General features: G+C 40.0%; 1 protein-coding gene across 3 annotated transcripts in view; it reads right to left on the bottom strand.

Moving 5' to 3' along the window:
* The window catches only part of LOC145439804 (uncharacterized), a 291,614-nt gene that overhangs the window by 4,206 nt on the left and 260,156 nt on the right, over positions 1–27,252 (bottom strand). For 2 of the 3 annotated variants that reach the window (XM_080317445.1, XM_080317444.1), the window contains exons 1-5: positions 19,302–19,445; positions 12,536–12,928; positions 8,351–8,524; positions 4,876–4,950; positions 16–132 (exon numbers count right to left, since the gene is read on the bottom strand). In XM_080317445.1, coding sequence (XP_080173571.1) covers positions 16–132; positions 4,876–4,950; positions 8,351–8,524; positions 12,536–12,928; positions 19,302–19,371 — 829 coding nt within the window. In that variant the 5' untranslated portion in view covers positions 19,372–19,445. Of the gene's footprint in view, positions 1–15; positions 133–2,213; positions 2,289–4,875; positions 4,951–8,350; positions 8,525–12,535; positions 12,929–19,301; positions 19,446–27,252 lie in introns of those variants that run through there. The other variant, XM_080317440.1, reaches the window with a different exon arrangement.

A 27,252-nucleotide genomic window follows, 5' to 3' on the forward strand; every position in this document is an offset into this window, starting at 1 on the left:
TAGGTAAACACTTACTATTTTTCCAACCATAGAGAGCTAATATTGTGTACGATATCATCAAAACAATTCCGATGGCTGCTATTAATGCTGCAGAAGTCAGTTGGCTTGATTGACTTGCAAGATGTGTTGGATCTAAAGGATCACATATTCATAGACATTTGTTATTCAGCTTCAAATCATGCTAGCAATTAGCGATTTTGGTTAAGCGACATCTCAACTTCAAGAAGACATCACCATGAGACATCAGCTGTGAGCAGTTAGCTAAACAGAAAATGTATACAAACAAAATGGATGACCATCAAAACAATTGAAAAGTTGTCATGCAACACTACTTGGGGTGGCCATTTACTAAAAGTCTCATTCTACATCAACATTGATGGCTGCATAATGCACAGGAGTGCCCACGTCTCTCATATCCCCCCTTAAGTAACCAAGAACAGTCATGTCAAAAGTGGACATATGAGACAGGCATTTTAGCTTCGTCATTATCATTAATACTCGACATTGCGATCAGTTAAAATGCAAGATGTAAAATGTAAGAATGCGACACAATGAAATGATAGGATGTAAAACCATTTGGTTAAGTCTATCGATTGAATGTTCGCCTTGGCCTATTGACAAAAATGAAAAAGTAGCACAATGAACATGCACACTGCAGGAGAAATACAGGCTGATGGCAGAAAAATGAACAAGCAAAACGAAAAGAGGATTCATGTGTCAGTACGTGGCAGGACTACGGTATAAGTGAAATTCATAAGGAGTCTATTGATTTTAAATGATTGTGTTAATGCAGACACAGCTTCATTTAGCCTCGAAGGTGGACATGTGAAAGGAATCTCCAATATTCTTTAATATACTATTTCAACCACTGTCCAAAATATCCATCTAATTTATATGCTACTTTTCACTCTAATCTGTTATTCTCTCACGATGTATTTCATTAATTAATGCAGAGTCTATAAAACTTGGTCTTGTGTATATTGATGAGACACTCTCTTGATTAACATAATATACTTAGTATACATGTGAATGTTATTTAAAAAATATAATCTTCCATTGCAAATAATCAACCCAGTCATTTTGTGATCTGATAATGTGTTCAGAAGAGAATACTGTAACCTATTAAAAAACTGAATCATAGAAGAACATCGAATAGGATGGATTGGCTTGATGATATCTTTCCATAAATCGCTCATTCTGTGCTACAGACAAACACACATTAGGACAAAGAACATCCTTTAACAGTTTTGAAAAGGTTCGACTTTAGAACTTCATGATAGTCAATCTCGAGAATGATAATTTACACAATGAATCAGTGCCGATTGCTTTGGACTCGGATCTAATTCCCAATCCATTATACCATAAAGAACTGGCAGGAACGTAGTTGAAATAAGTACAGTAAAGAGCCAAGTTAATGTCCAGAACCATGCATCACAAAATTCATGACAGAACATTTCTTTAAAACAATTTACTCGTACAGTGTACACCGACCACATAATTAGGATCGAGAGCTCCCGTCTAGAATGCCCTGATTTATAGAACAACAGCTTTATTATTTTCATACCACAAATGACAACTGAGCATTGACATACACGTTCGGCCTTACATCATGGAAACACTGCCTCGTTTTTACAATCATACTTGGTCAAAACATACGAACATCTTGTTCTTTCTTTAGGCCTAGTTGATATTTGCATCTAATTTTGGGACTGCCTTCAAGCAATAAATTATTAATGCACTATTTTATCAGGTTCACTTTACAAGAAAAACATAATGGTAATAAAACCAAATTCGACCATCGAAGTTGAAAATGCTAAATACCTTACATAGAGGTCAAATCAGATCTAGGGCTCGTCCCCCAAGGGGCAGGCATTATGCTACTCGCCATTACACGCATCTACAATGGCAACTGCTTTTGTGGTTTTATTGCTGTCTTGGTTTCAATTTTATATGGTCAAATTTTCCAAATTATCGTAAAATCTTCAACAGATGCCTAATCCATCAATATAGTTGGAACAGCCGACTTAATTGGCACTTCTACAATAGATAGACTGTTAGCTTGCAAAAATTCACAACCGTAACTTCAGAATGTTTTTTTAATCGCATCTACCTTTGTTCTGTTAACTACAGGCATAACAAATTTTGGTAAGAGAAGTTCAAATTATATGAAGTTAGATAACTGTAACAGAAACAGAGACACATCACTCATATACCTGCGTCTGTTGTACTGTTGGACAGGCTGGAGCTAGGGTTTTTGATCGTTTTGGCTGTTACAGTGGTGCTTGGCTCTAGCAAATTCAATACATAAACATAGTAATATGTCGTAATATTATTATCACTACAAACATCATAATTAAAATAATACAATAAATGATGTACATGTACATCATAGGCGCCAACTTTTATTTTGGCACGGCGGTAGCGTGTCCTGCTGATATAAAAAGCATGGTATGTGTAATGTGATGTCACAATCACTCCGTATCGACTATCGATTACGTTATAGTCGCACTGGAACGCACTTTACTATATGCCGCGGTAAGTACAGCGTGACGTTTTAAAACAGGCTCTGCACTCATTAATATCAAGCATACAGTGGCATTATTAAATTGAATCTTCCAATGGTGTGATGGTTCAAAAGTGTAACTGGGTTACCAGTCAGTGATCGATGTATAAGAGTAGAGAAGGTTCCCGTTAATATGAATTGAAAAAAATTATAATTTGTGCTGCTGAGAATTTGTGTTTCATCGTAATTCACGGATAATGCGCCTTACAAGTAACAAATTGAACTAATCACGACAATACACAAAGCTACCGAAAGTAGACCTACGATGAAAAGGCTGTTTCTCCTGATCTATAGTGAGATACCTTCTCTACCTTGCCAAGTAATCTTTTCTCACTTCGTAAGGATGTTAAAAGTTCCAAAGAGTTATATTCCTAGTTCCAAAGCCTATTTCAGATCATTAACTTGCGCGAACGTTGATGGACTACTCTACTTTCCGAGACATCTTCAATTTCTAAATCTTCAATCTTCATCATTACACCTGCTAATCTTCAATCTTCATCATTATACCTGCTATCTCTAAGACCGTCATCTCGATCGAAATCTTCAAGGGTATAGGAGTTAGGCTACACTGAATCAGCTGAATGAGGCATTGGCCGTATAGCTGACAGTAAATGTAATGTCTATTTTTCTTGCCATATCCTGCAGTTTGCAACAAATCTGTGTCCTACATCCTGTAACCCAAAATGGAAACATTGTCGAGAATTTATAAGCTTATCGTCCTCATTGTCAAAATTAGGGATGAAAGTCGGTTGTCCCTATTCATAGAACTGGATGAAAATTTGAGTCTGCGAGCAGCGATCTGTTCAGATTTGCCGGTTGTACTTTTGGTTTGACTCCAGGACACACATGCTGACAGCATCATAATCTTGTTACCTTTAAATGAGCTTCTACAATACATAAAAATATTTCTACACATACAATGAACGGAATCTATCTAACACACTCGGAAATAGTTTTTTTCCAAGTACAGAACTAAAAGTGTTGCCAATCTAAAATCATACTCGTGGTCGAAATAAGTCATTTACGCTTCACTTTCTGTGATGTTTATTATTATGTTGTCTGTGATGTTTATTATTATGTTGAAATATATTAAGAAAAATTCAATCAAGTACTGAGAGTAATTTGATTTTTAGTACACATTTTTACTTTTCTTGAGGCTTTCGTGGGCCACACAAAATGGTGTTGCGGGCCGTAGTTTGCCCTCCACTGGCCTAACAGCATCATGGTCATGATATAAAAATAATTACAGAATAGCAACCCCAGCATAAACCAGGATTTAGTGAAACATAAAATGTATCGAGAAAACAACTAATTTTCAAGTATCAAAAGCATAGTAAAGATTCCGGCTTGATCTAGGAAAACAGCATAACAGCTGAACACAATGAAGTCAGTACAGAAACCATTTTACTGTGCATTCACACTGCTTACTGCAACACTCTATTACCAAGGCATGGGTAATAGGGTCCCGTACATGTGATTACGTCTTCACTATTCCATACACACATTTTGACCTTAGGCTACACAAGAAAAATGCAGCCTTGCTTGTACAGTACAAGTACATTCATGGTCGGCCTCGAAATGCAGACAGCTGCTTCCTTCTTTCAGAGATTTTCATCCATTTTGACTGCTGCATACTAGTCAAAAGTTATTATCAACTAATCATATCCAAAGTACACCTAGTGGTATTGATATTTTTATTAGGTTAAATTTCGCATATAACTTAGGGCTGAATTTCACTGGGAATCTACAAGCAAATTAGTAGCACCAACCAATATATAAAATTCTCACGATTACAGTTGCAAAATGATAAGTACCTAACAAAGTCAAATGAGGTCATGTGATTTCAGCTCTTAGGCTAGTCCCTCAAGGGAATGGTATTACTCTGCTCTAGCAGATTTTTGATGAATATTTTTTTCTGTTACATAACCACTTCAGATTCTTCATGGTCCCATACATAGCCATTACAAGCACAAATAATGATGATTTTTTCTGTGGCTATTTTGCTGCCTTGGTTTTCATTTTCCGTATTCAACCTTTTCTTAACAATCACATTCAAACTATTGTAATCATTACTAGATGTAGAATCTTTTAATAACAGTTGGAATAACAGAAATGGCGCATCTGCACGAGATAGACAGTTTGCGTGTAAAATTTCATAACCATATCTTTGCGAAATATTTTTTGAATCATTACATATCTTTGTTCCAGATGCTCACTATAAATAACCCCAAAATTTTGTAGAAATTTCATCGCTTTGACTCGTATGGATTTGAAATAATAACAACACAAACCAAAACATATCACTCATATACCTGTTTCTGGGGTATTGTTGGAGAGACTTGAGCTCGGGTTGTTGACTGTTGCTGAGGTTAGAGTGGTGCTTGGATCTAGCAAATTCAATATATATAGTAATATATAATAACATTATTATCTTTACAAACAATTTGAATAAAATGATATGATAGCTTGGAGTCTGTTATAATCAATGACGGGCTTTATCAGAGAACGTGACAGTTCTAGCCGCCTTTGATGAGATAGACACAAAGTCTTCCTGGGACAAAGTTTCAGTATATTATCCCACTTTATCTGTCAAAACGCGAGTTCTGCAAATCTTGGTTAAAGCACACTACTATTTGTTTATCAAAATCTTGTCTTGGCATAAACTGACTCAAGGAGATAACAATAATTTCATATGATTTCACATAGATGTTACCTCATTACAGTCAAACCAACATTTAATATGTATGGAGATTGACTTTGACCCCTTTATGACTTCGACAAAACAATAAATGTCTGTCTGTCTGTCACTGCGTCCCTGTTACTGTTTTGACTCAGATATTAGTTTTTAGCATTATGCTTATTGAATGGCATATTTTCATGCTCTTTAGTAAGAACAAAAATGATATAGAAGTTATCAAGAGTTTCAATAATGCACTTCAAGAATCGTAAATGTAGATTTGAGATCAATTGCTACTCAATTTCAAAAGATAGCAGCTGTTTCATTAACTTACTTAATTGTGCAGATGTGCGTGCACACAATGGCTTTGGCGAGCGACCAGTATTAGAAGGTTGTCAGTCACCTCAAACACTGCTCATTTGGGACACTGGGTCATTTAAAATAAATTTATTTTATTGTATGCATTCCTGCCATCACACCATAGAGTTTTAAATTTCACATACCGGGTATGATTCAAGTGTTTTTGCATATTGCATGTGCAACGCACTAAGTTCTTGGACGTGACAGCGAGTTCTGCCTGATTGTAGAAATTAATACATAACTACACATTGGCATTGCATATTGAGGAACTAGTACAAATGGAAAACAGCATTGGAGAACACAACGCAAAGGAGCAGGAAATTGCTTAACCAGATTATGATCGAGTTTCATATCGTTTGGACTGCTGGTGCAACGACATTGTTTTCCAAGTACTAGTACGGCTGCGGAATCCCTCAAGTATCAGAGTTATATTTAGATCATGGACGTTACACTAGATTAGGGTTGCGGGCTAGATTCAAACCCTCAATCGCTTGCTCTGCTGACCTAACCAGTCACATAATGACAAAATGTTACCTCCAAATCCATACTGTCGTTTCTGAGTATGATGCTTCATTACTTCATTATCAGACCTATACATACGGTAATTACAATATAATGGATCACAGGGTCTCTATTCTAGAAACACCATTATTCGTAAAGAATGCACAGTGACACTCTAACCCAGTGATTCCCAAACGGTGTGCCCCGGCACATTAGTGTGCGACCGCAGATTCACAGGTGTACCGCGAATCTTGTCGTGATTTTTTATAAAAAAGCTTCATAAAGTGAGGCATGCAGGCAATCATATTTGACTTGAAAGCGGTTTAACTGCTTCAGAGCTGATGAATCAGTAATAGAGAGTAGAGACCAATACAATAGAACCAATCATGTCATTGACGATGAGTTCAGTGATTGCTATGTCTTAATTGGGCTGTTATGTGTCGGAGAAAGTGTTTAGTTCGTTTCACGCTCCTAATAACTCAACTCATAAACAGGAAATTACTCCTCAAATTCTCAGTACCCTGCCTTGACTTAAACTTACAATGCAATATCACTTCTCAAGATTTGTTGTTCACAACTTTAGATGGTAGTTAGTCTATTTTGAAGCAGAGAATCAAGCAATTCTCAAGTAGATAAACAGCCTATTTATGAGATGCCAATTTGTTCAAAACACCGTTTCCACAAAATAGATAAGTTATGGAAGTCCATTTCCAAATCCAATACCGCGCTAGGAGCAAAAGCAATCAGAATTGTATTGCCATGTGCATCTCAATGACTATATGAACATAACTTTTTCCCGAAATTAAGCTGTACGGTGTACATCAGCGAATGCTTGTTATTGACGATGGATGAGGGTATGTGCCACAAGTCAGAAATGTTTGGGAACCACTGCTCTAACCTGTGGGTCAGAGCGCTGTAAGTTGACATATTTCCATGTAGGCCAGAGTTTCTAGAACTTTTTAGAGCTCGTACCTCTTGAGCTGTCATGAAATGTCTCTTCTAGCACCTATCCAGGATCGAAACAGCATTTTGTCAAGCCATCCCGAAAGGTTGGTCTTGGGCAACCAATTAATGCGATTTTCAGGGAAGGAGACACTTTGGTGCTCCCCACCCACAAGGGATCCGTGGATCCCTGTTCAAGAACCGCTGATGAAGGCTATATTTGTTTACTGGTGATGCAGCTTCTACAATATAGATTCAACTGTAAACGCAGACTTTTTTAATGTGATTCATTATTATCATTAAATCACTATTTTGGTTTGTACGGATATGAGTTTGAGTAACGGCAGGCATAAAACAACGCACTGAGCCAACTCCCTGCACTAATGAATGAGGAAGATGTGTAAAAATATTTTACCGCAAATGACATACTTTAAAAGTGCACATTTGATAGATAGAAAAGAGAAAATGAATGATATCATCTGGATATGCCCAGGCTCATGCATGAGAGCATGTAGAAATTGAAACGGACCAGACAGAATCACGCAGAGGACTAACATCCTGCTGCGGCGACCGTGATGTAGCAAAAGCAGCTGCAAGTAACTGCGAAGTTAAATAGTCTCTCGTCAATATACAGGGCAACTAACAAGCACTGACACATCTTATAAAAAGATGGTGAACTCGTGCTACATAATTAAATAAGCTCATGCCGATATCTCATTGGTTCTTGAATCAATATATCAAAAAGCATATAATGAAAAACTGTGACGTAGATAACATTGCCAGTATTAAGCCACAGCGTGTGGTACCATCACTCAAGCAATATACACTGAACTACTGAATTCAGTGTTGATAGCCAACAACTGCTGCTGTTGAACACCTATCCTCCATTCTTTCCATGTGTCCATTGTCACTGGCTTGCATCAATAGTGGGATACTAATAAGTCGTTATTGCATATGATGTATGTGCGTCGTGCAATAATAATTCACCTGGATATATCACTTATTAGATGCTCAATAACTAAAAAGATGGTGAAGGGTGAAATGCATGTGACAATGAATACTCAATTGTGAATGAGAAATCATAAGAAAAGCGTTTCTGAAAACAACATTTCTTCTATAAAATGGGATTTGATACTTGAACAGGTCAATGCCCATGATTAATCCCAGTGTTACAACACCCACATAATTGTGACATGGATGAGACCCGTACGCCAAAATGAAGACGGATTCACCAACGGTGTACAATTGGATACTTTGTTTAAGTATTTGTTAAATCAGACAAAAAGCACATAATTGTAAATCCATACCTTGTAGACACACTGGAACAGGGCTCCATTCACTTCTGGCTGTGCAACGGTATAATGAAGAATTGTCAGCATCGATATAATATCCGCTCGGACAGCTGAATCGACTTGTACAGCCATATCCACAAGGAACCGTTGCGTTATCAGACTGTGCTTTACCAACAGATCCCGGACATTCTGGAAACACCAAGAAGTTAATGACAAATCCTGAACTTGAATAGTGGAACTGAAACAAAATGACAAAACAAACTTGTTCCGGCAAGATGGAAGATGGATGATTTCACCAAACACTTCCAACTAGATAATCAGAACAATTTAAATATTCATCAACATAGGTTGGTGTGCTCAACCGTTGATGAAAAAAAGGAATACTTTTTACACTAAAATCTTGTAGACCCCAAATAGAATTTTGCATCATAAAATATACAATGAAACTACTCTTTATTCACTTCAAGTTTCTAGGGCCAAAACGGAACTTTCAGACAATTGACACAATGTCGAACAAAATAATACTTTGATGAATAAAAAAAATTTTCGGCAGCATATTTTCCTCTACACAGTATTTCAAGTCCAGCCTTTTGTTTCAAGCTATTTGCATATTCAGAGAGTGCATAGTAGGCTACTCGAGCTATAACTGCCCTGATTAGATTTTTACTATGCATTATTTCATTGTCTTTTATAACTTTATTGGGGCTTTCGAGGCCGCACAAAATGTTGTCACGGGTCGTAGTTTGCCCACCCTGCAAGAACGTATTTACTGTAAGTAGCAGCGGTACTTGGGAATCTGCAATAACAAACCAGTACCGGCATAGTAATAGTGTCAGAGCGAAACTCACAGTCATTCTATGTCTATATGTGGAAATACTGTGTTTTGCCTGGCTATATTTTAACATATGCATTGGTTCAAAAACGGGTAAGCAGTTACTTTGAAACGAAGCGTGTCATCGGACCAGACGTGTACAAATTACCGGATTTTCGAAAAGCGCAAATAGAACTAGAACTGGAACTAATCAATTTTTAAAACTAGTAACTAGAACTAGAACTACCCGACATTCAAAATCCGCAACTAGAACTACAAAATTTTAAAAATCTGCAACTAGAACTAGAACTAGTCAATTTTTAATATCCGCAACAAGAACTAGAACTAAAACTACTCAATTTTAAAAATCAGCAACTAGAACTACTCAAAAAACCGTTACTTAGTTGAACAACTAACTAAATGCATATTTTGTGCAAGTCTGCCTGAGTACCTTCACTGTTAGTCCAACAGATTACAACATATATGGTATGCACACATGTGGTAGACTTTTGTCTTGTGACTCACTGAAAATTAGGGGTTCCCGAAGCATATTAGCATAGGGCAGACCTGGGACTTCTAAAACGTGCGGGCGGAGAAATTTTGAAGAAAAATACAAACTGTCCGAAAAGACCCTACTTCATGTTGATTTACAAAATAATTTGGATTCAGCTTCAAGCTTTTTCCATTTTGAAAACTTTTGTTTCACTTTTTGTAAGAAACATGATTATAACAATGCACATCAAATCATTTAGCGTGCCATGAAAAATCAAGGTATGTGCCGTGGCACGCTTGCCATGGGTAGCCGATCCCTGGCGTAATCAATATTCATAATAAAAGTCGATATAACATGGGTTAATTTAAAGGGGCACTGCACTCTAAAAATGATGTGGTCTCAAATTGAAGGGCAAAACGAAAAAAGTTTTTGGCCGCAGCCGTTTTTTTTAGAGCGCCACCGTAATGGAGCTGCAATTTATTGAAATTTCCACAAAAACTTCACGCTCCAGCAGTCACACAGAGATCAAACTTTATAGAGTTGTCAGCCGATGTTATGAAGGAAATATGTTGTACACGTTAAGATGGTTTAGATACCGCGTTCAATGGAAGATGTTCAGTCAGGAGATTTATGTCAGAATCGGGCCTAGTGTATTATATTTCTGTCGTTTGCGACATATTTCCTTCTTAACACCAGCTGACAATGATATGAAGTTTGATCTCTGCGTGACTGCTGGAGCGTGAAAGTTCATGTGGAAATTTCAATAAATTGCAATTACCAAAACAACAGAATTACTTTACCAAGCTACACACCACTTGGGAAAGTGACCAAGCTGTAAAGTCCCATACATTTTGCTGTCTTAATAGAAGGACATGTCTATGGGTTGGTGTGATTAAAAAGAGTTAACAACATTTCTTGTCTACCATTGTTTTGAATAATTATATGGGATAAATATTATATTTGTATTTTGGCTCTAAATTCTCAATTGCCTAATAGTAACACATCCATCAAGAAGCTTTGTGTTAACCACAACTTTCAACTTATAAATTATTAGAAATTGAATACAGTGCAAACTTTTGACTTATCTCGCCAACGTATTTCCTGCCTGTCATTCTCAGAAAATAGTTGCCGATCTGTGACGTAGGGGCAGTCATAAAAAGTTAAGAACCGTACAGAACTAGATTTCATTCTCCTGGTCAACACATAATTTTTTTTCATCGGAAATATCAGACATTGAATCGACATTTCAAAAAAAACGCGGTTTCGAGTTTGAAAAGGTTCTGACCCAAAAAAGCCACCCGCTGGCTACGCCACTGTTAGCAGTAATGGCTCTGAGCGAGCAAATGGCTGCACAAACATCATTCAACAGAACAGCGGCATCTCAATTTGCGTGAACTACGATACGTGTTTTCTAGTTGTACGGCAACTAATATTTTTTTCAATTGCGCAACTAGAACTAGAACTAGCGGTACTGAATTTTGAAAATCCGCAGCTAGAACTAGAACTACTGAATTTTCAAAATCCGCAGCTAGAACTAGAACTACTCAATTTTCAAAATCCGCAACTAGAACTAGAACTACTCAAAAAACGTTAGTTAGTTGACCACCAACTAACTAAATGTTTAGATTGTACAAGCCTGCATGGGACCATATATGTAGGCTTTTATTTCAGTGCACGTCTGAAAACCATATTGTTATCTTGGTTAGATGCAGCAATGTCATTTCCAATGTTGGATTTCGTCTATTCTCCGCTTTATCAGAGTTTTAGGAAACAGTGGTGATAACAAAAGTCAGTAGAAATGGATTAAAATGCATAATTATGGAAAGTAAAATTCCGACAGCTAAAACCTGGGAAATCAACCAGCAACATGGATCAATTTCAATGTAATACCTAAGGGCCAATCTGACATTGAAATAGAAAGAATTCCAGAGTTTATCTTTGAATATTGTTAGACTTTTATTATTTGGAATAAAAAATGGAATGAATTTCAGTGTTGTTCTCCACATTATGGATAAATTGATGTAATAGTGCTAGACCGTTGATGCAGTCACTGAGGCCATAGAAGACACAAAAGGCTAGGTGTAGCATGCAACTAGATTTATAGAAATCTGATTCAACAACTTTAAATGGGTCTTAACTGCCTCCAGCAAATTCCGTGTTTCAGCATTGAAATATGAGATAAGTTTGTTACAGAAAAGTGTGAGTAATGTGTATAAATGGCGTCAACTAATTCATTCGCAAAATATTCATTTTGTGGTGTCTCAGGAGCTATGTGATGTGGATCCATTTCGCGACTTCGGACATAACGTGCAAGGTCGTCGCCGCTTGTGGGCACTGCCAAGTGGTCATTCGACAGCAGTGTGCATGGCGTCACGACTTACGACTCACAACTCGCGATGTTTCGTCGCGAGGCTAGTGTGCATCAGGCTTAACAGATCTTTATCCGCGAGATAGCGAGACAGTGTAATGGTTATGCGTCGGCTTCTCGATCGGTAGGTCGTGGGTTCGATCCCCAGCCGGGTCATACCAAAGACTCGAAAATTGGTATCCGCAGCTATCCTGTTAGGCGCTCAGCAATCAAGGATAGCATGTAGGAGAAAAAACGGGGGCGCAGACTAGATGACCTCACGGCCGTATCGCAACTCCGTCGTCAAAGCATCTCGGTGGGGCAGTCGAAAAAGAATATCATATGTCTCTCTCTCTGTAAATATGCCAAAAATGCATTTCATAATATGCCCTAAATTTCAAGCTCAAGTGACTTTGCTTTGTTTTTTTTTTGCAATTGACCCAATTTTGTTGTGCAACACATTGGTACACAACAGAGCAATTAACAAAAACCTTTTTAAGTTCTGTGAAAAATCTCTAACATGCATCGAGCAATACTACTATAAATTACCTGAAATTTTGAATTGATGAAGTGGTGATTCGATATGAGTCTCTGTGGTTACGAGATATACTATCCTGAATTGATCCATAGTCACATCCATATCACGGAACAGCATGCTTATGGTTACAGTTTTGCCTGTAGTGCCGTTGACCACGCTACAACCACTACAATTAAAATCAGCACCAACTTCGCAGAAAGTCCCTTCAATTCGGTATTCACACAAACTCGTACGGGAAGATGAATCTGGCAGTCGGGAATAATATGCAAGGCTGGTCTCATATGTGATGTTGGTTTTGAAAACATGTGTGATGGTCAAATTTTCAGTCCCGACGGCCCAAGTTGAAGTTGATCCATAGACGATGATCTCTTCGCCATAAGATCTGACATGTAAGCTGACATCACCTGAAATGAATAATCAATTCCTGATTACACACACATTCTATCATGGGGGCAACGATCTACTACCAATTAAAACATGTATATATAGTGAGGTTGTACACAATTTGGAAAATCTCAAAATTCATGCGTATCCATGTCTCATTCTATAGATTATAGATAAAAACGTCAATGAACCTACAATAAGTTCACAGGAAAGTCGTTAACATTTGTCTAAATGCATTTAAAAGTAGCCGCTGTAGAGTGGGCGTGTCAGCGACCATAGAAAGGCAAGCAGACTAGTAATCACAAAATGACGGCGCTTGATTGGCTAATCTGCTATGCTTCAATGATCACGACAGTGGTGACTTGCCGATCAGCCGGTCAAGGAGTCGGCTAACGGCGGTGATTCTGTAAGCACATTGTACGTTGGTCCGCAGATAATTATTCAAGATTAACTCAGAACATGTTGAGTTACGAAATACGTGATGAACAAAGAACAGCTGCTTCACAAGAATTTTAAACACATGGCTGGATGGCTTATTGTGAACAGTGGCGTATCCAGGGGGGGGGGGGTTTAGGGGGTCGGAACCCCCCCCCTTTTCAAAATCCTAAAAATTGATGTCAAATATAGCCTCTAATATTTGCTAATTTATTAGTTTAACATATTCGTTTTTACGTATTAGAAGGCGAATATGGCGTCTCAATGTTATTTAAGGGGACTAAAACCCCTACAAAATGTTGGAATTATACGCCGAATTAGTCGAGAGGATAAAATAGGTCGTTATATTTCGCTAATTCCGTACGAATTCTGCACTTGTTCAGCTACATTTCAGCTGTGGCAGTTGCCGACGTTCACAACTTTCTTCCCTCGATTTCTCTCTCGCCTTGCTAAAACGAGAGACGCATTTTAGGAAAATCTAATCTAATTGGTCGACGCGATACGTAATTGCAAAGACAAAGTTGTCGGCAATGAACATCGCCCGCGAATTCGCTACACCTGCTCGCCTTGAAATCCTAATTAATAATTTCACGGCGTGTTGATTGATCAGCGAGACGCAGACACGGCGGCACCAGTACGACAATGGTGTTCTCAAATTCACATTGTCTTCGCGATTATTGGCGAGAAATCGCCTACGATTGACATCCACATTTCAAAATACAAGCCTAGCAATCCACGTTCCCGATTGTTAGGTGGCTTGCTGTCGTCCAAATACAGGCCTCTGTTGTCGCGGAGTGGGAGAATTGAGTAGGCCTAGTAGTAAAGCTAACCTAATTATATCTGCTGACAAGTCTCTCTGTCGATCAAGTTATTATCCCAGTTTGTACTCAGTATTAATTGACTGACTTGCGTGCTTGCAATTAATTATCTTCGCGTGTACTACACGCTCAGCCGTACGGCTAGTAAAGCCATCGAAAAGCACACATTCGTGTACGACGTACACTGGTCACACCACACCTCTCTCTGGTGATCGCGATCGCCCTCGTTCATGCTACCGCCCTATTCCGCGCTTGTTCGTCCGCTGCGATACTACCGGCCATGCGCATAATATCGTCAAAACCCAACAAAATCGCGCATCTCTGGCCGGAACCAGGCGCTTGGAGACGGGCGGCGTCTGCTGGCTCATGACTAAATGTAAGCATTTACGAATTTCGTTCAATCATACCGTAAAAAAAAACGCGAATTTCAGGCAATAAGCCCATTTACATGGTCAAGTCGTCTTGAAGCCAAGTCGTCTTGGAGTGACGTCATGAGACGGCTTGCCAAAGTGATCGAGTTTACATGGTCATGTTAATCGCAGCTCGAGTGATACACAGCACTTTGGGATTCAGCTCGGGAATATGCTACGGCAGTTGAGATATCCAGAAATACTTCAACACAATTCTAGAATGACCAAACACACCGTGTATATATTCTTTCTGATAGTGAGTTGGGCAAGTTATATTGTTGGCTGTACTCGCTTCATAAGTTGTATTGCTGAACAAATAAGACCACGTGCATATTATAAAAGCAGTATCATGTACTGATAGAGCTTTCATATTCACCCAGTTGAAATACGTGCCGGTTTCGTGAAATAGGAACATGAAATGTTGGTATGTTGCTGCAGTCTGGATTCGTTTTCAAGTACCGGTAATGTTCAAGTCGTCTCCAAGCGACTCTGCGGAACGGATTGAGCTCAAGACGGATTGAAGCCGTCTGCCTTTTTCTCTTTTTCAAAAACGAGAGAGTCGGATTGACGAGTCAGCTTCGAAGCTGACCCAAACGGCCATGTAAATGGGCTTAATGTCTGTATTGTATTCGTACATCTCCCACTCACCGCAAATCTCTTTTTATTAATAAACTATAATATATCGTAAATATTCACCATGGCGTGGAGACAAGTGATCGTAATCATGACGTCATAATAGCGATTTTCCTAGCGCAAACCCCCCCCTTTTTTCGCGGTCTGGATACGCGCCTGATTGTGAAGATAACTGTTGTAGCCTGTATGCCTTGTTTTCATTGAGGTAAAGCACAAAAACACGCAAAGAAATATTGCAAAGGCGCTTATGCGAGCGGCGAATGAATTTCTAGTTTCAGAGGGGATGTACCATCATTGAATACAAATATAAAGCTTGACATTGACACTACTTTGTCTGATCTTATCATACTCTTGTCGTGGTATTTAATTGAAGTCTTGAATATGCTGTAAGGGCTGGATGAATCAGCCATTTATGCTTGGCAGTTGTCAGATTCTTGCAGCATAATGAATCATACCCGCAAGTGCTGTCAAATTCCTTAATATTGCTGCGGAAAGAGGTCTAAAGGTAAGCATAGACTATGTTGGTAGGACCAGCAAAAAGACAGTCTACTTGCATTGCTTAGCATGTCCCAAATGAATCTTAGATCATTACCGGCTGCATCATGAATAACGCTTGAATCAAATCAGACATGGACATAAATGTATTTAAGCGATGTGGTAGTTACACTTCATCAGAGTTCCAATGTAAGCTGGTCACTGGTCGGCCCACTTATCTTCTGAGCATACAGGATTGTGTCCAGAATCCATCTCACATGGTGTGCTGCACCAGTTTGGCGATGACTGATATACTTTATCTGCACCCAGAAAAGTAGGACCACTTGGCATAATCTCAAGCATATCAGATAGGTATTTCTCGGATCTATAGCCTACTTAGTTTTATAAGTTCACAATTATTCGCTGTTTCCCCTCTGTCATGCCTGCAAGAGGTTATTGTTGCTCTAAACCAGTGGTTCCCAACCTTTTTCGAACCATCGCCCCCTTTTCAAGCTTAACACCGATCATCGCCCCCCAGATTTTTTGTACCGAAAAATGGGCAAACAAACTGTAATCACCGGCGGGTTGACTGAAAAAAAAAAGGTCATTTTTCTCCGCTCAGAGCTCAAAATAACATTTTTCTCTCCGCATTGCTAGGTGGATGACTAAAAAAAAAAAAAAGGTCAGCCGTTTTGGCGCGTCATCGCCCCCCTATCGCCCCCTTGGCTAATTTCACCCCTGTCGCCCCCTTCGTCATTTTCACCCCCCTGGACCACCATTTCGCCCACGTTGGGAACCACTGCTCTAAACCTATCGTTACCTAGTTTTAACACTAAAATTACTAATTACTAAAACACTAATATTATTAAATCACCAACGTACAATGTGCTTACAGAATCGTTGCTGTTAGCAAACTTCTTGAACTAGGAGAAGCACATAATCAGCAAGCCGCTGTGGTCGCGATCATTCAAGCATAGCTGATTAACCAATCAAGACACGTCATTTCGTGATTACTAGTCTTCTCGCCGTTCTATGGTCACTAACACGCCCACTCTATGGCAGCTACTTCCAAACGCATTTAGACAAATCGTAACGACTTTCCTGTATCCTGCCATATCGCCCACGTTGGGAACCACTGCTCTAAACCTATCGTTACCTAGTTTTAACACTAAAATTACTAATTACTAAAACACTAATATTATTAAATCACCAACGTACAATGTGCTTACAGAATCGTTGCCGTTAGCAAACTTCTTGAACTAGGAGAAGCACATAATCAGCAAGCCGCTGTGGTCGCGATCATTCAAGCATAGCTGATTAACCAATCAAGAGACGTCATTTCGTGATTACTAGTCTTCTCGCCGTTCTATGGTCACTAACACGCCCACTCTACGGCAGCTACTTCCAAACGCATTTAGACAAATCGTAACGACTTTCCTGTGAGCTTAATGCAGGTTCATTGACGTTTTTTATCAATAATCTAAAGAATGAGACATGGATACGCATCTCTTTTGAGATTTTCCAAATTATGGACAATCCTAATAGGCCTGTCTAGAAGCCTACCGATTAGAACGTGTACCAGAGTTGGATCAATTACATTAATTCAGACCTTGCATGTTTCATTACATTACAATTACTACAATTGAAAAATATGAAATTGCCTGAAGCAATTGTACATCTGTTCAAAACCGCAACGAGTCGGGTGATCTTACGCAGCCATGATTTTCACGTAATAAGGTATAGCTTTCTTTCACATCAATTTGAAACATCTTCTACGTGCTAATCTTCGATATAAGGATTTTCATAGAATAGTATGACCAACAACAAGTCATAGAAGATAACTGTAATTGGTTATATGACGTCTGATACAATGGTTTATATTTCAGGCGTTCATTACTAATTCAATTTTGCGGGAAACGTTTTTGCGTGTTCGATCTGCATTTCAAGCAGGATATACATTGATATAATAAGTTGTACATGGTCGGATGTATGCGTATTCATAAGAGCTATCCATATAAATCGACTGTAACAGTTTAAAACTAATACAGGTGTAGCTATCTTAGAATAAATAACGACTCCTCTGTGTTAAAAAGTCGCGGTCCAGTATACTGGACAGCTCGTCGCCAAGGGCTAAAGCAAAAAATATCGATTTTAAATATTGGCAAAATGCTCAACGCCCCAATAAATTGTAATCCGTGATTAGTAATCAGACAGTCAACGCGACCTCATTCAACATTTCGACACGCGTATAGTAAAAAATATCTCTCTTAACCAGACGAGCAAATTCACGTTAGTATTTGCGTCACTCACAAAATAATTCTTGAATCAATTTCGTGATAAGGTTCAACCCCTACTCCCAGTTTACATATGGCCGATATGGGATGAGCCGTCATTGCCAATAACACCCCTGTGATCGATGCATCGATTAACCCTTGAATAATGTAAAAAGTGCTGGTATTTAGAACAGCCGGCACTTCTTCGATAGTAGGTAGACATCGAAAAGTGTTCACCATGATCACCAATGAATGTTTTCCATGAACACGAACAAAAATTTATAAACGTCAAAATATATTGTTTTTGCGTTTGGAGAGGGTTAGGGTCAAAGTTGGGTTTAGGGTATCCCAAGATTAGGGTTGGAGGGGGAATATTAGGGTTGAGGTTAGGTGGGTATTAGGGTTGTGGGAGGGGGGATATTAGGGTTGCAGGAGGGGGATATTAGGGTTGTGGGAGGGGGATGTTGGGGGGGTCCATCTACTTTGTGAATGTCGGCAACATTGTGCTTACATTATCGACATTGCGCTGGTATTATCGACATTGCGGCAACATCATCGACATTGCTATCTGTCAAGTATAATATCAGATATAATTATTTGAATATAAGTATATTTCACGGTATAAGTTCGTATATTGCGCCGAGATTGCCGACATTCACAAAGTAGATGGACCCGATGTTGGGGTTAGGGTATATTAGGGCTGTGGGAGATGGGATATTAGGGTTGGGTGAAAGGGAGATTGGAGGTGGTTAAACACCGGTTAGGGGTAATCTAACCCCAACCCTAACATCCCCCTAACTCCAACCTCATATCTCCCTCCCGCAACCCTAATATCCCCCTAACCCCAACCCTAATATCCCCCCTCCCGCAACCCTAATATCCTCTATCCCGCAACCCTAATATCCCCCTTCCTAATCTTGGGATACCTAACCCTAACCCCAACTTTGACCCTAACCCACCTCCAATCCCCCTTTCCTCAAACCTTAATATCCCTCTTTTCCAAACCCTAATATCCCCCTTTCCATAACCCTAATTTCCCCTAAGCCCTAATATCCCTCTTTCCCAAATCCTAATACCCCCCCAACCCGACCCTAATATCCGTCTCTCCAAAGACACAAAAAACAACAATTCATTTAGACGTTTATAAATTTTTATTCGTGTTCATGGGAAACATTTATTGGTGATCATGGTGAACACTTTTCGATGTCTACCTACTATCGAAGAAGTGCCGAATAGCCTACATAACTATAGAGAAATTCCAACTTACCCAATTGTTCAAATTTCGACAATTCGGTCAGAATTAAGGTTTATGTCTTAAAAAAGGAACTAAATAAATCTTTGATCACTCACCCTGAGATAGTGTGGACTGGATGCAGTTCGACATCACAATAGAGATGAAAAGCGCAAATTTCCACTTCATGTTGATTGTGTTGTTCTAATTTAGGTCGTATGTTATTGATTATCCAGATATATCTAAGCAAGATAGTGAATTCAACCATTGCCGAGAGAGAATTTAAGCCTACTTATTCTTGCAAAATATCCAAACACAGGTGTCAAAGTAGTCAAGAAAGTTACCGTACTCACAAAGAAGCCACACAAATATGTACTGAAGTACGAGTAGAAGTATAGTACCGTGCCTTTGGAGCGTTGGTTCGATTTGTTTGAAATAGGTCAGAATTGTTTGAAATGAGGTCAGTCTCATGTTTGAAATGAGGATAGTCATGTCAGAAATAAGGATAGTCATGTTTGAAATAAGGATAGTCGCTATATTCACTATAAAGTCAGTTGCAGTACCAGGCACGACTTCCCAGTCCGAACACATCCCGGACATGATGTCCGAACACGCCCCAGACACGATGACCTAGCGTCAACACAGTCCTAACACACCCCAGACATGATGTCCGAACACGCCCCAGACACGATGTCCGATTGGCAGCACAGGCCGAACACACCCCAGACATGATGTTCAAACACGCGCCAGACACGATGTACGAGTGTCAATACAGGCCTAACACGCCCAAGAGCGAGAGCGAGATAGTGTAATGCAGTGGTTCTTAACCTTTTTTCTCCCAGCGCCCCCTTTCAACAGTTATCGTGCTCCAGCGCCCCCCCAACTTCATATTGTGAGGAATGTAATAAAGACAATGAGTAAGAGGAAGGGCCGTAACAGCACTTCGTTAACCCCCCTAAAAACGAGTGATAAACCGAACTTCTGAGGGCTTCGCCCCCACGAATCCCATATCGTGATTTTGATGATCAGCAAAGTTTGTGTGGCCTGGTCGCCCTAGGCACGAAAATTTTCCATAATGCATGAATGAATAGGTGGTAATTACATATATAAGTCGCTATAAACTTTTTATCCTCTCAGCCCACGTAATCAGATTTACCAGTAGCATTGAGTGAGCTGTTGTATAGGAAAATAAAGGGCACGTAATTAATAATTAAACATATTCGGGCGTGCCCGCAGGTACAATTATTCGTTACCAGGGCCGTAACAGCACTTCGTCAGCCACCCCACAAAAAACGTTGGTCCTGGGCCCCCGTCGGGTGATAAACCAAACTTTCGGGGGAATTCACTCCCATACCCCCATTAGGCTGTCCGTTATTTGCTGATAGCCTATTAGGTATCTACATTGGGTGTCCATTTACTGAGGCTGCTATTCGCGCGAAGTGCGAAAAATTTCACTAATTAATGATTGAATTGGTCAATATCATCGGGAATTGCATGTAATTTGAGATCAAATTTGATCCTCTCCCTGCTCACGTAAACACATTTACCGGTAGAGCTGAGTGAGGCGCAATGTTCCCTCTAAGCTGCGCACGTGCGCAGTGCTGACACGGTCTCTGCACACAGAAAATCTACGTTGCGCACAACAAATCCGGAGTTATTACCTTTTTTTAGTCGTTACGCACTGTTGTCCAAGGGTCAGCGCAGTGAGTTTTTGAGTGTGCGCAGACTCATCAAAACTTAAAGCGAACATTGTGAGGTTTCTTGGAAACTGTAGGGCCCGTTACTAATAATTAAACATATTTGGGCGGGCAAACCCGTTGGTATCACTTCGTTGCATGATGTTATTTCGTGACCCCCTGTCTGCAATATCAAAAAAATATAGAATCGCTCAACGGGGATATCGCCCAACAGGAATATCCCTGTCGCCCAATCGTACTAAACTAAAAGACGCACACGATTTCAGATTGATATTTCTTCACTGACATATAATTTTTCCCTGCCAGATGGAATTCGTCTTCTGGGGTTCAGATTGCCAAGACAGGAACATTCGGTGTCAGTCATTTAGGCGCCCATGGACAATTAAACCTATATGTATTTTGAAGGCTATATGTAACGAAGTTTTCGGTGTTAATTTGCTCTGAATACTCATTAAGGATATGTCCTATCACCACATCATCTATACTGCGAAACCATTTTTCTCCAGCGCCCCCCATACCGCCCCCTGAGCCCAGCGCCCCCCATATCGCCCCCTGAGCGTTTCCGCCCCCCTTCAACATCGCCAGCGCCCCCTGGGGGGCGCTGGGGGCAAGGTTAAGAACCACTGGTGTAATGGTTATGCGTCCGGCTTCTCGAGCGGTAGGTCGTGGGTTCGATCCCCGGCCGGGTCATACCAAAGACTCGAAAAATGGTATCCGCAGCTATCCTGCTAGGCGCTCAGCAATCACGGATAGCATGGAGGAGAAAAAAAACGGGGGCGCAGACTAGATGACCTCATGGGGCCGTATCGCAACTCCGTCGCCAAAGCATCTCGATGGTGCAGGCGAGAAAGAATATCATATCTCTCTCTCTCTCCAAGACTCCATGTATAGATGGCAACACAGACCGAACACGCCCCAGACACGATGTCCGATTGGCAGCACAGGCCGAACACACCCCTGACATGATATCCAAACACGCGCCAGACACGATGTCCGAGTGTCAATACAGGCCTAATACGCCAAAGACACCATGTCTGAATGGCAACACAGACCGCAAACACCCCAGACACAATGTCCGAGTGTCAACTCAGTCCGAACACAACCCAGATACCATGTTTGAATGGCCGAACACGCCCCAGACAAGATGTCCGATTGGCAGCACAGGCCGAACACACCCCAGTCATGATGTCCAAACACGCCTCAGACACGATGTCCGAGTATCAACACAGGCCGAACACGCCCAAGACACCACGTCTGAATGGCAGCACAGGCCGAACACCCCCCAGACATGATGTCCGATGAGTGTCAACTCAGTCCGAACACAAACCAGACACCATGTTTGAATGGCCGATCTCACCCCTGACATAATGTCCGAACGCGCGCCAGACACGATGTCCGAGTATCAACACAGGCCGAACACGCCCAAGACACCATGTCCGAATGAATAATTGACCATGATAATGGGAATTTTATCGAGCGATCATTCGGAACAATGCCGATTTTCAGATTTCAGACTTGGACGACTATATTGTAACTATAGATAACTAAGGTAAACCGTTGTAAGCTGCCGAAGGCAGCATAGCGGTAAAAGCTTGAAAGAACTGCGCCCGCAAGGGCGCAGTCTAGGGCTTCCGCGAATGGATCCACCAGATTCCTTGTCATGGTTTATATAGAATGCGTTTTATATGTCGTATAGCAATTTGGTTAACAAGACGTTCTGGTGTTTTACGATAGGATCTTCCTCGGTAAGATGTCATAGGCGGGCTTGACCCTACCGACAAGAATTCAAAGATTGGATGTTTTGGGTTGATATCATGTAACATAAAATCTGGAAAAGTAGTGGAAAGGGTAAGATGTAATTAAGTGAAGGAGTTGTAGTATAGATATCTGACGTAGTAGATATTCAACAAAAGGATATATGGGTTCCATGTGGTACAGAATTTGAGTATGAAAGTGTTGTTCGTTGCAAGCAGATATATTTATATGCATAAAAATGAAACAAAACAGATATAAATTCGTGAAAACATAATATAAGCAGAGGGAATGAATATAGTAAAATGGATATTGACTCGTTCCAAAGCAACTCTACCATAGCACCTTACGTCGTCAGGGGTATAAAGATGTAGGTAGGGCCTTAGCCTCTCCTTTTCTGTCGCAAATAACCGGTAATGCTTACACCCGAAGGAGCAGTTGCGTTTTTTTATATAATTTGGGAGTAATATCCATAGTGCTGTATTACGAAAAGGATATAAAATGATAAGATAGATAGAAGTAAAGTGTATATTTACATCATGCATATAAGGTGAGTATAACAGAAATTGATGCAAATAAAATATATAATAACTTAAAGTCATTTAATGATCAATTATTTAGGTAATGGGTAATAAAAACGAACCTTGGATTTGTTGATATGATGGTTGGGATAGCGATAATGGCTGAGCGTAGCTGTAATTCGTAGCTGTAGGCGATGACAAGTAGAAGTATACTGATTTTTTAATTTGTAAATCTTATGTTTACCGTAGTTGTTGACGACCGAATAATATGGTTGTGACGTCATAATGCATTCTTATTAGTGTTCTAGAATATGGCTCGTAGTAATTAGCGTATGTTATGCTTGGCTGGTTGAGTTTGTGGCACATGGAAGCAGTCTGATGGGAAATTCCTTTCTTTGATCGAGTTCTACAGCGGTGCATCTTTATCAACGGTGATATGTAAGTTAATTTGTTTTTATATATATACAAAATATAGATGTAATATAGGGTTTTGTATTAGGCCTATGGTTTGTGGTTGATATAATGAGATAGTGGGTTAGAGTTATGTTAAGGATATTATACTCTGTGGTAGGTTAGGGTTGTGAAATGAAGGCTGGGTATGCCATGCGGTTATGAGTTAGTGTTTGTGTATAGTGTATCAGTGTGAGCTCAATTGGTATTTAAATTACAGGATATATAAAGAAAGAGTAAAACCAGGGGTGCTGGCAAAGAGATCTGTGGAAGAAGAAGACAGATATCTGTGTGTGCGTGCGGGGAAAGTGCAGGAAGAAGATCGTGTGGAATCTTTTCTTGTCCTGTAGTAGAAGGTGAATTGGTTATGTGTACCACATTACACAATCATAATAATATCAAGCAATTTGGAGGTTAGGGGTTAGGTTTAGGGTTAGGATTAGCGTTAGGGTTAGGTTAGGGTTATGATTTGGGTTAGGATTAGGTTAGGATTAGGGTTAGGTTAGGGTTAGGGTTAGGTTAGGATTTGGGTTAGGTTAGGATTTGGGTTAGGTTAGGATTAGGGTTAGGTTAGAGTTAGGATTAGTGTTAAGGTCATGGCCAAATTCACTGGCCGAAATTACCGAGGGCCGAATTTACTGGCAACCAACAAGAAAGAGTCGACTCAGTGTATATAAACATATATTAAACAGAAAGAGTAACAATATAATTATATATTGGAACAAGCATTATAAAATGAATACGGTATCTAGAAATATAGTGTGAAATGGTATGTAGCACTAGTGGTTGGACAGAAAAAAAAAAAAAAAAAAAAAGTATATATAGCTCAATCCTGCTTCCAAGGAGTGCTAAACCTCTTTATAACTTTCCTGCTCTTCATTGCTTCCTTCATTTTCTGGTGAATCAGTCTATTTTTTGTTAAATATTGTTTTAGTTTCTTTCTGGAGCTGAAACCGATGCGGAAGGGGAACGGATAGGAGGGTTGGGTAATGCGCCGAATATGTTCCCTATGGTCGAAAGTTTTGGAGTATGGGTACGTGGTAAAGGTCGAAATGGTGAGGATGGTCCGTTTTTTATTTTTTCTGAGCCTGGGTAATTTAAGTCCTAATCTAAGAAGTCGGGTGGGGTATCCTAATCTAATAAGTCGTCTTCGAAATCGCTGGATGGTGTTTTGGAGGTAGTGGGGTTCCGAATTGGTTCGATGGTAGCGGGTGAGTTCGGTGGTTATTATGCCTGTGTAGGTGTGGGCGGGGTGGTTGGAGTTGAAAGGGATGTAGGAGTAGAGGGAGGCGGGTTTGAAATAAGTATTGTAGCCGATCAATCCCTTTTTTAGGGTTCTTTGATCAAATCGGAGGGTGAGGTCGAGGAAATGGTTGCGGATAGGGTTGCATTCAAAGGTAATTTTGAAATGTTTAGGGTAAATTTGGGTGATATATTGGGTAAAGTAGGGAAGGTGGGATGGGTTGGTGTTGGTAATAATGATTCCGTCGTCTAGATAACGACGGAACAAGAGAAGCGGCCAAGTTGTGGAGATTTGGGAAATCAAATTTTCTTCAAAAATGGCGAGGGTGAGGTCAGCGGATTGGGCGGAGTAATAACTTCCCATTGCTAATCCATCTTTTTGAATGTACAGGTTATCAGCAGAGGAGAAGTAGCAAAGGTCTTGGCAAAAGAGGAAAAGATCGATAGCAAGGCTGAAGATTGGATGCGGGATGGTGAGGGCGCTTTTAAGTTGATTAAAGGCATACATGACGTCCTCATTTCTTATGTTTGTGTATAAGGATTCGAAATCAAAGGTAACAATTTGGGTGTTGAACGGCGCGCTGGTAATCTTTGTGTTATCGAGAGCGGTTGCGATGTCGTGGCTGTTCTTTGTTAGTGTGGGTGTAATGCCATTGCTCTCGAGGTGTTCGATGTAATCGTTCTTCCACTCTGTCAGGATATTGCCTAAAAGTTTGCCGGGTTCTACAGTAATCCAAGAGTGAGCCGAAATGATGGGTCTGCCTTTAAGTTTTGGTTCGTCTTTATGATTGAATGGTCCTAGTCCTAATTTATGGGGTTTGGGCAAAAGGTTGAAAAGAGGGATGTGGCAGTTTTCCTTAGTTCTAAGTTCTAAAAACGCAACGTTCAATGATCCTAAGGTTTCTGCATGTTTCTCAGTAATAGTTTTCCTATCACTGAGGGCCTTATCTAAAATTGTTTCTAAGCAAAGTTGAATAGGGGTGTAAATGCTCTGTTTTAATTGTCTAATGGATTCATTAATGTACCAATTGGTCGAATTCATGCAGAAACCTAAATTTTTATCCGAAATATTAATAACTAGGTCTCTTCTACTTGCGATTTGTTTAATTTGTTCTACTTGATTTTTGGAAAATGTTGGCTTTATATGATTGGTACTTAATTTAGAGTCCCTAAAATTTTCTAAGCTATCCAAAGTATTTAGTATGGCATCCCTAACACAACTTGGGGTATATAGTGAATGAGCTTTAGATATGGTCAAATTGAATATTTTGGAGATTGGATAAAGCGTTCACAGCACCGAACATTTATGCCCCGGACAGGCTCATATACCTGTGCTCTGATCCCCCGCATCTTCTCAAGGTGAGCATATTTTTTATAGGATAGCATGAAACGTAAAATTTGTGACACTCTTATTTGCAGACTGCCAGGAATTCTTTGCTCTCGTCGAGGAGTGGGGGATCAAGATACATGAATATTGATGGCAAGGGCAAGGATATATTATGGAGTCATGTTTTAGACCTTTACAAAACTGAATCTACCAGCCTTGTCCTCTACCAATCTGGACTAACTAGGGCACATGTAAAGTTGAATCCACGGTCAAAAGTATGTGACCACTCAGTGTTGGATGAATTTTGTTTCGAGTGACCCATGTACCATATTTCGTTTGTAGATGAACGTGGCGCTGGCAATGGGTGTCCTATCCGAAAGAGTAGCTCATGGTCTGAGGCAAATGGAGCATAATGGAACAGCTGATTTCATTTTGATGATGTACCAGTATGATGAGTACACAAATTTATTGTGTTTTGTAGGCTACTGTCTAAAGTAACTGGATTTTTGACAGGTGGTTCCACATAGTAACATGCAGGGTCAACTATCCCATTTACAATATGGGGGATAGTAGGATAAGTGCCCTTCGTGAGTTTGCGGACAAACTCGAAAATTGGAAAGTAGACTAAATACACTATACCTGTTGATTGCGATTCCAACCTCAAGGTTTTTGTTACAGAAGGACTCTGAAGCTCGTAAAGAGCCCAAGAGGATGATGGCCCTGCCAACAATGGAGGGTCTTATCTTCACCTCGCGTAGTTTGATAGGGCTGTGCGAGCAGTTGTTGCGGCAGATGCCTCGTGTGGCTCTTGGCACATTCACCCAGGATGTTTTGGAAGCATTCTTCGGGAATTTGGTTTGGTTAGTAGCCAACTATGCAATAATATGTTAACAAAATCCTAATTTCTCAGAGGCAACGTGGCAGACGCTGTCAAAATCCCGATATTGGCCAGGCTGCCTATGGCATAAATCACCTTACACAAAGCAAGGTGATTAAACGATCGGCTATCTTCAACAACAAAAACAAAACGAAGTTCTCGAAACGGTAGTCATATTTTGTTAGTTTTTTTTTTATTCGTACC

Source organism: Botryllus schlosseri, chromosome 5 (genome assembly GCF_051294905.1).
Source record: "Botryllus schlosseri isolate E-star chromosome 5, Bs_hap1, whole genome shotgun sequence".
NCBI classification, from domain to species: Eukaryota; Metazoa; Chordata; class Ascidiacea; order Stolidobranchia; family Styelidae; genus Botryllus; species Botryllus schlosseri.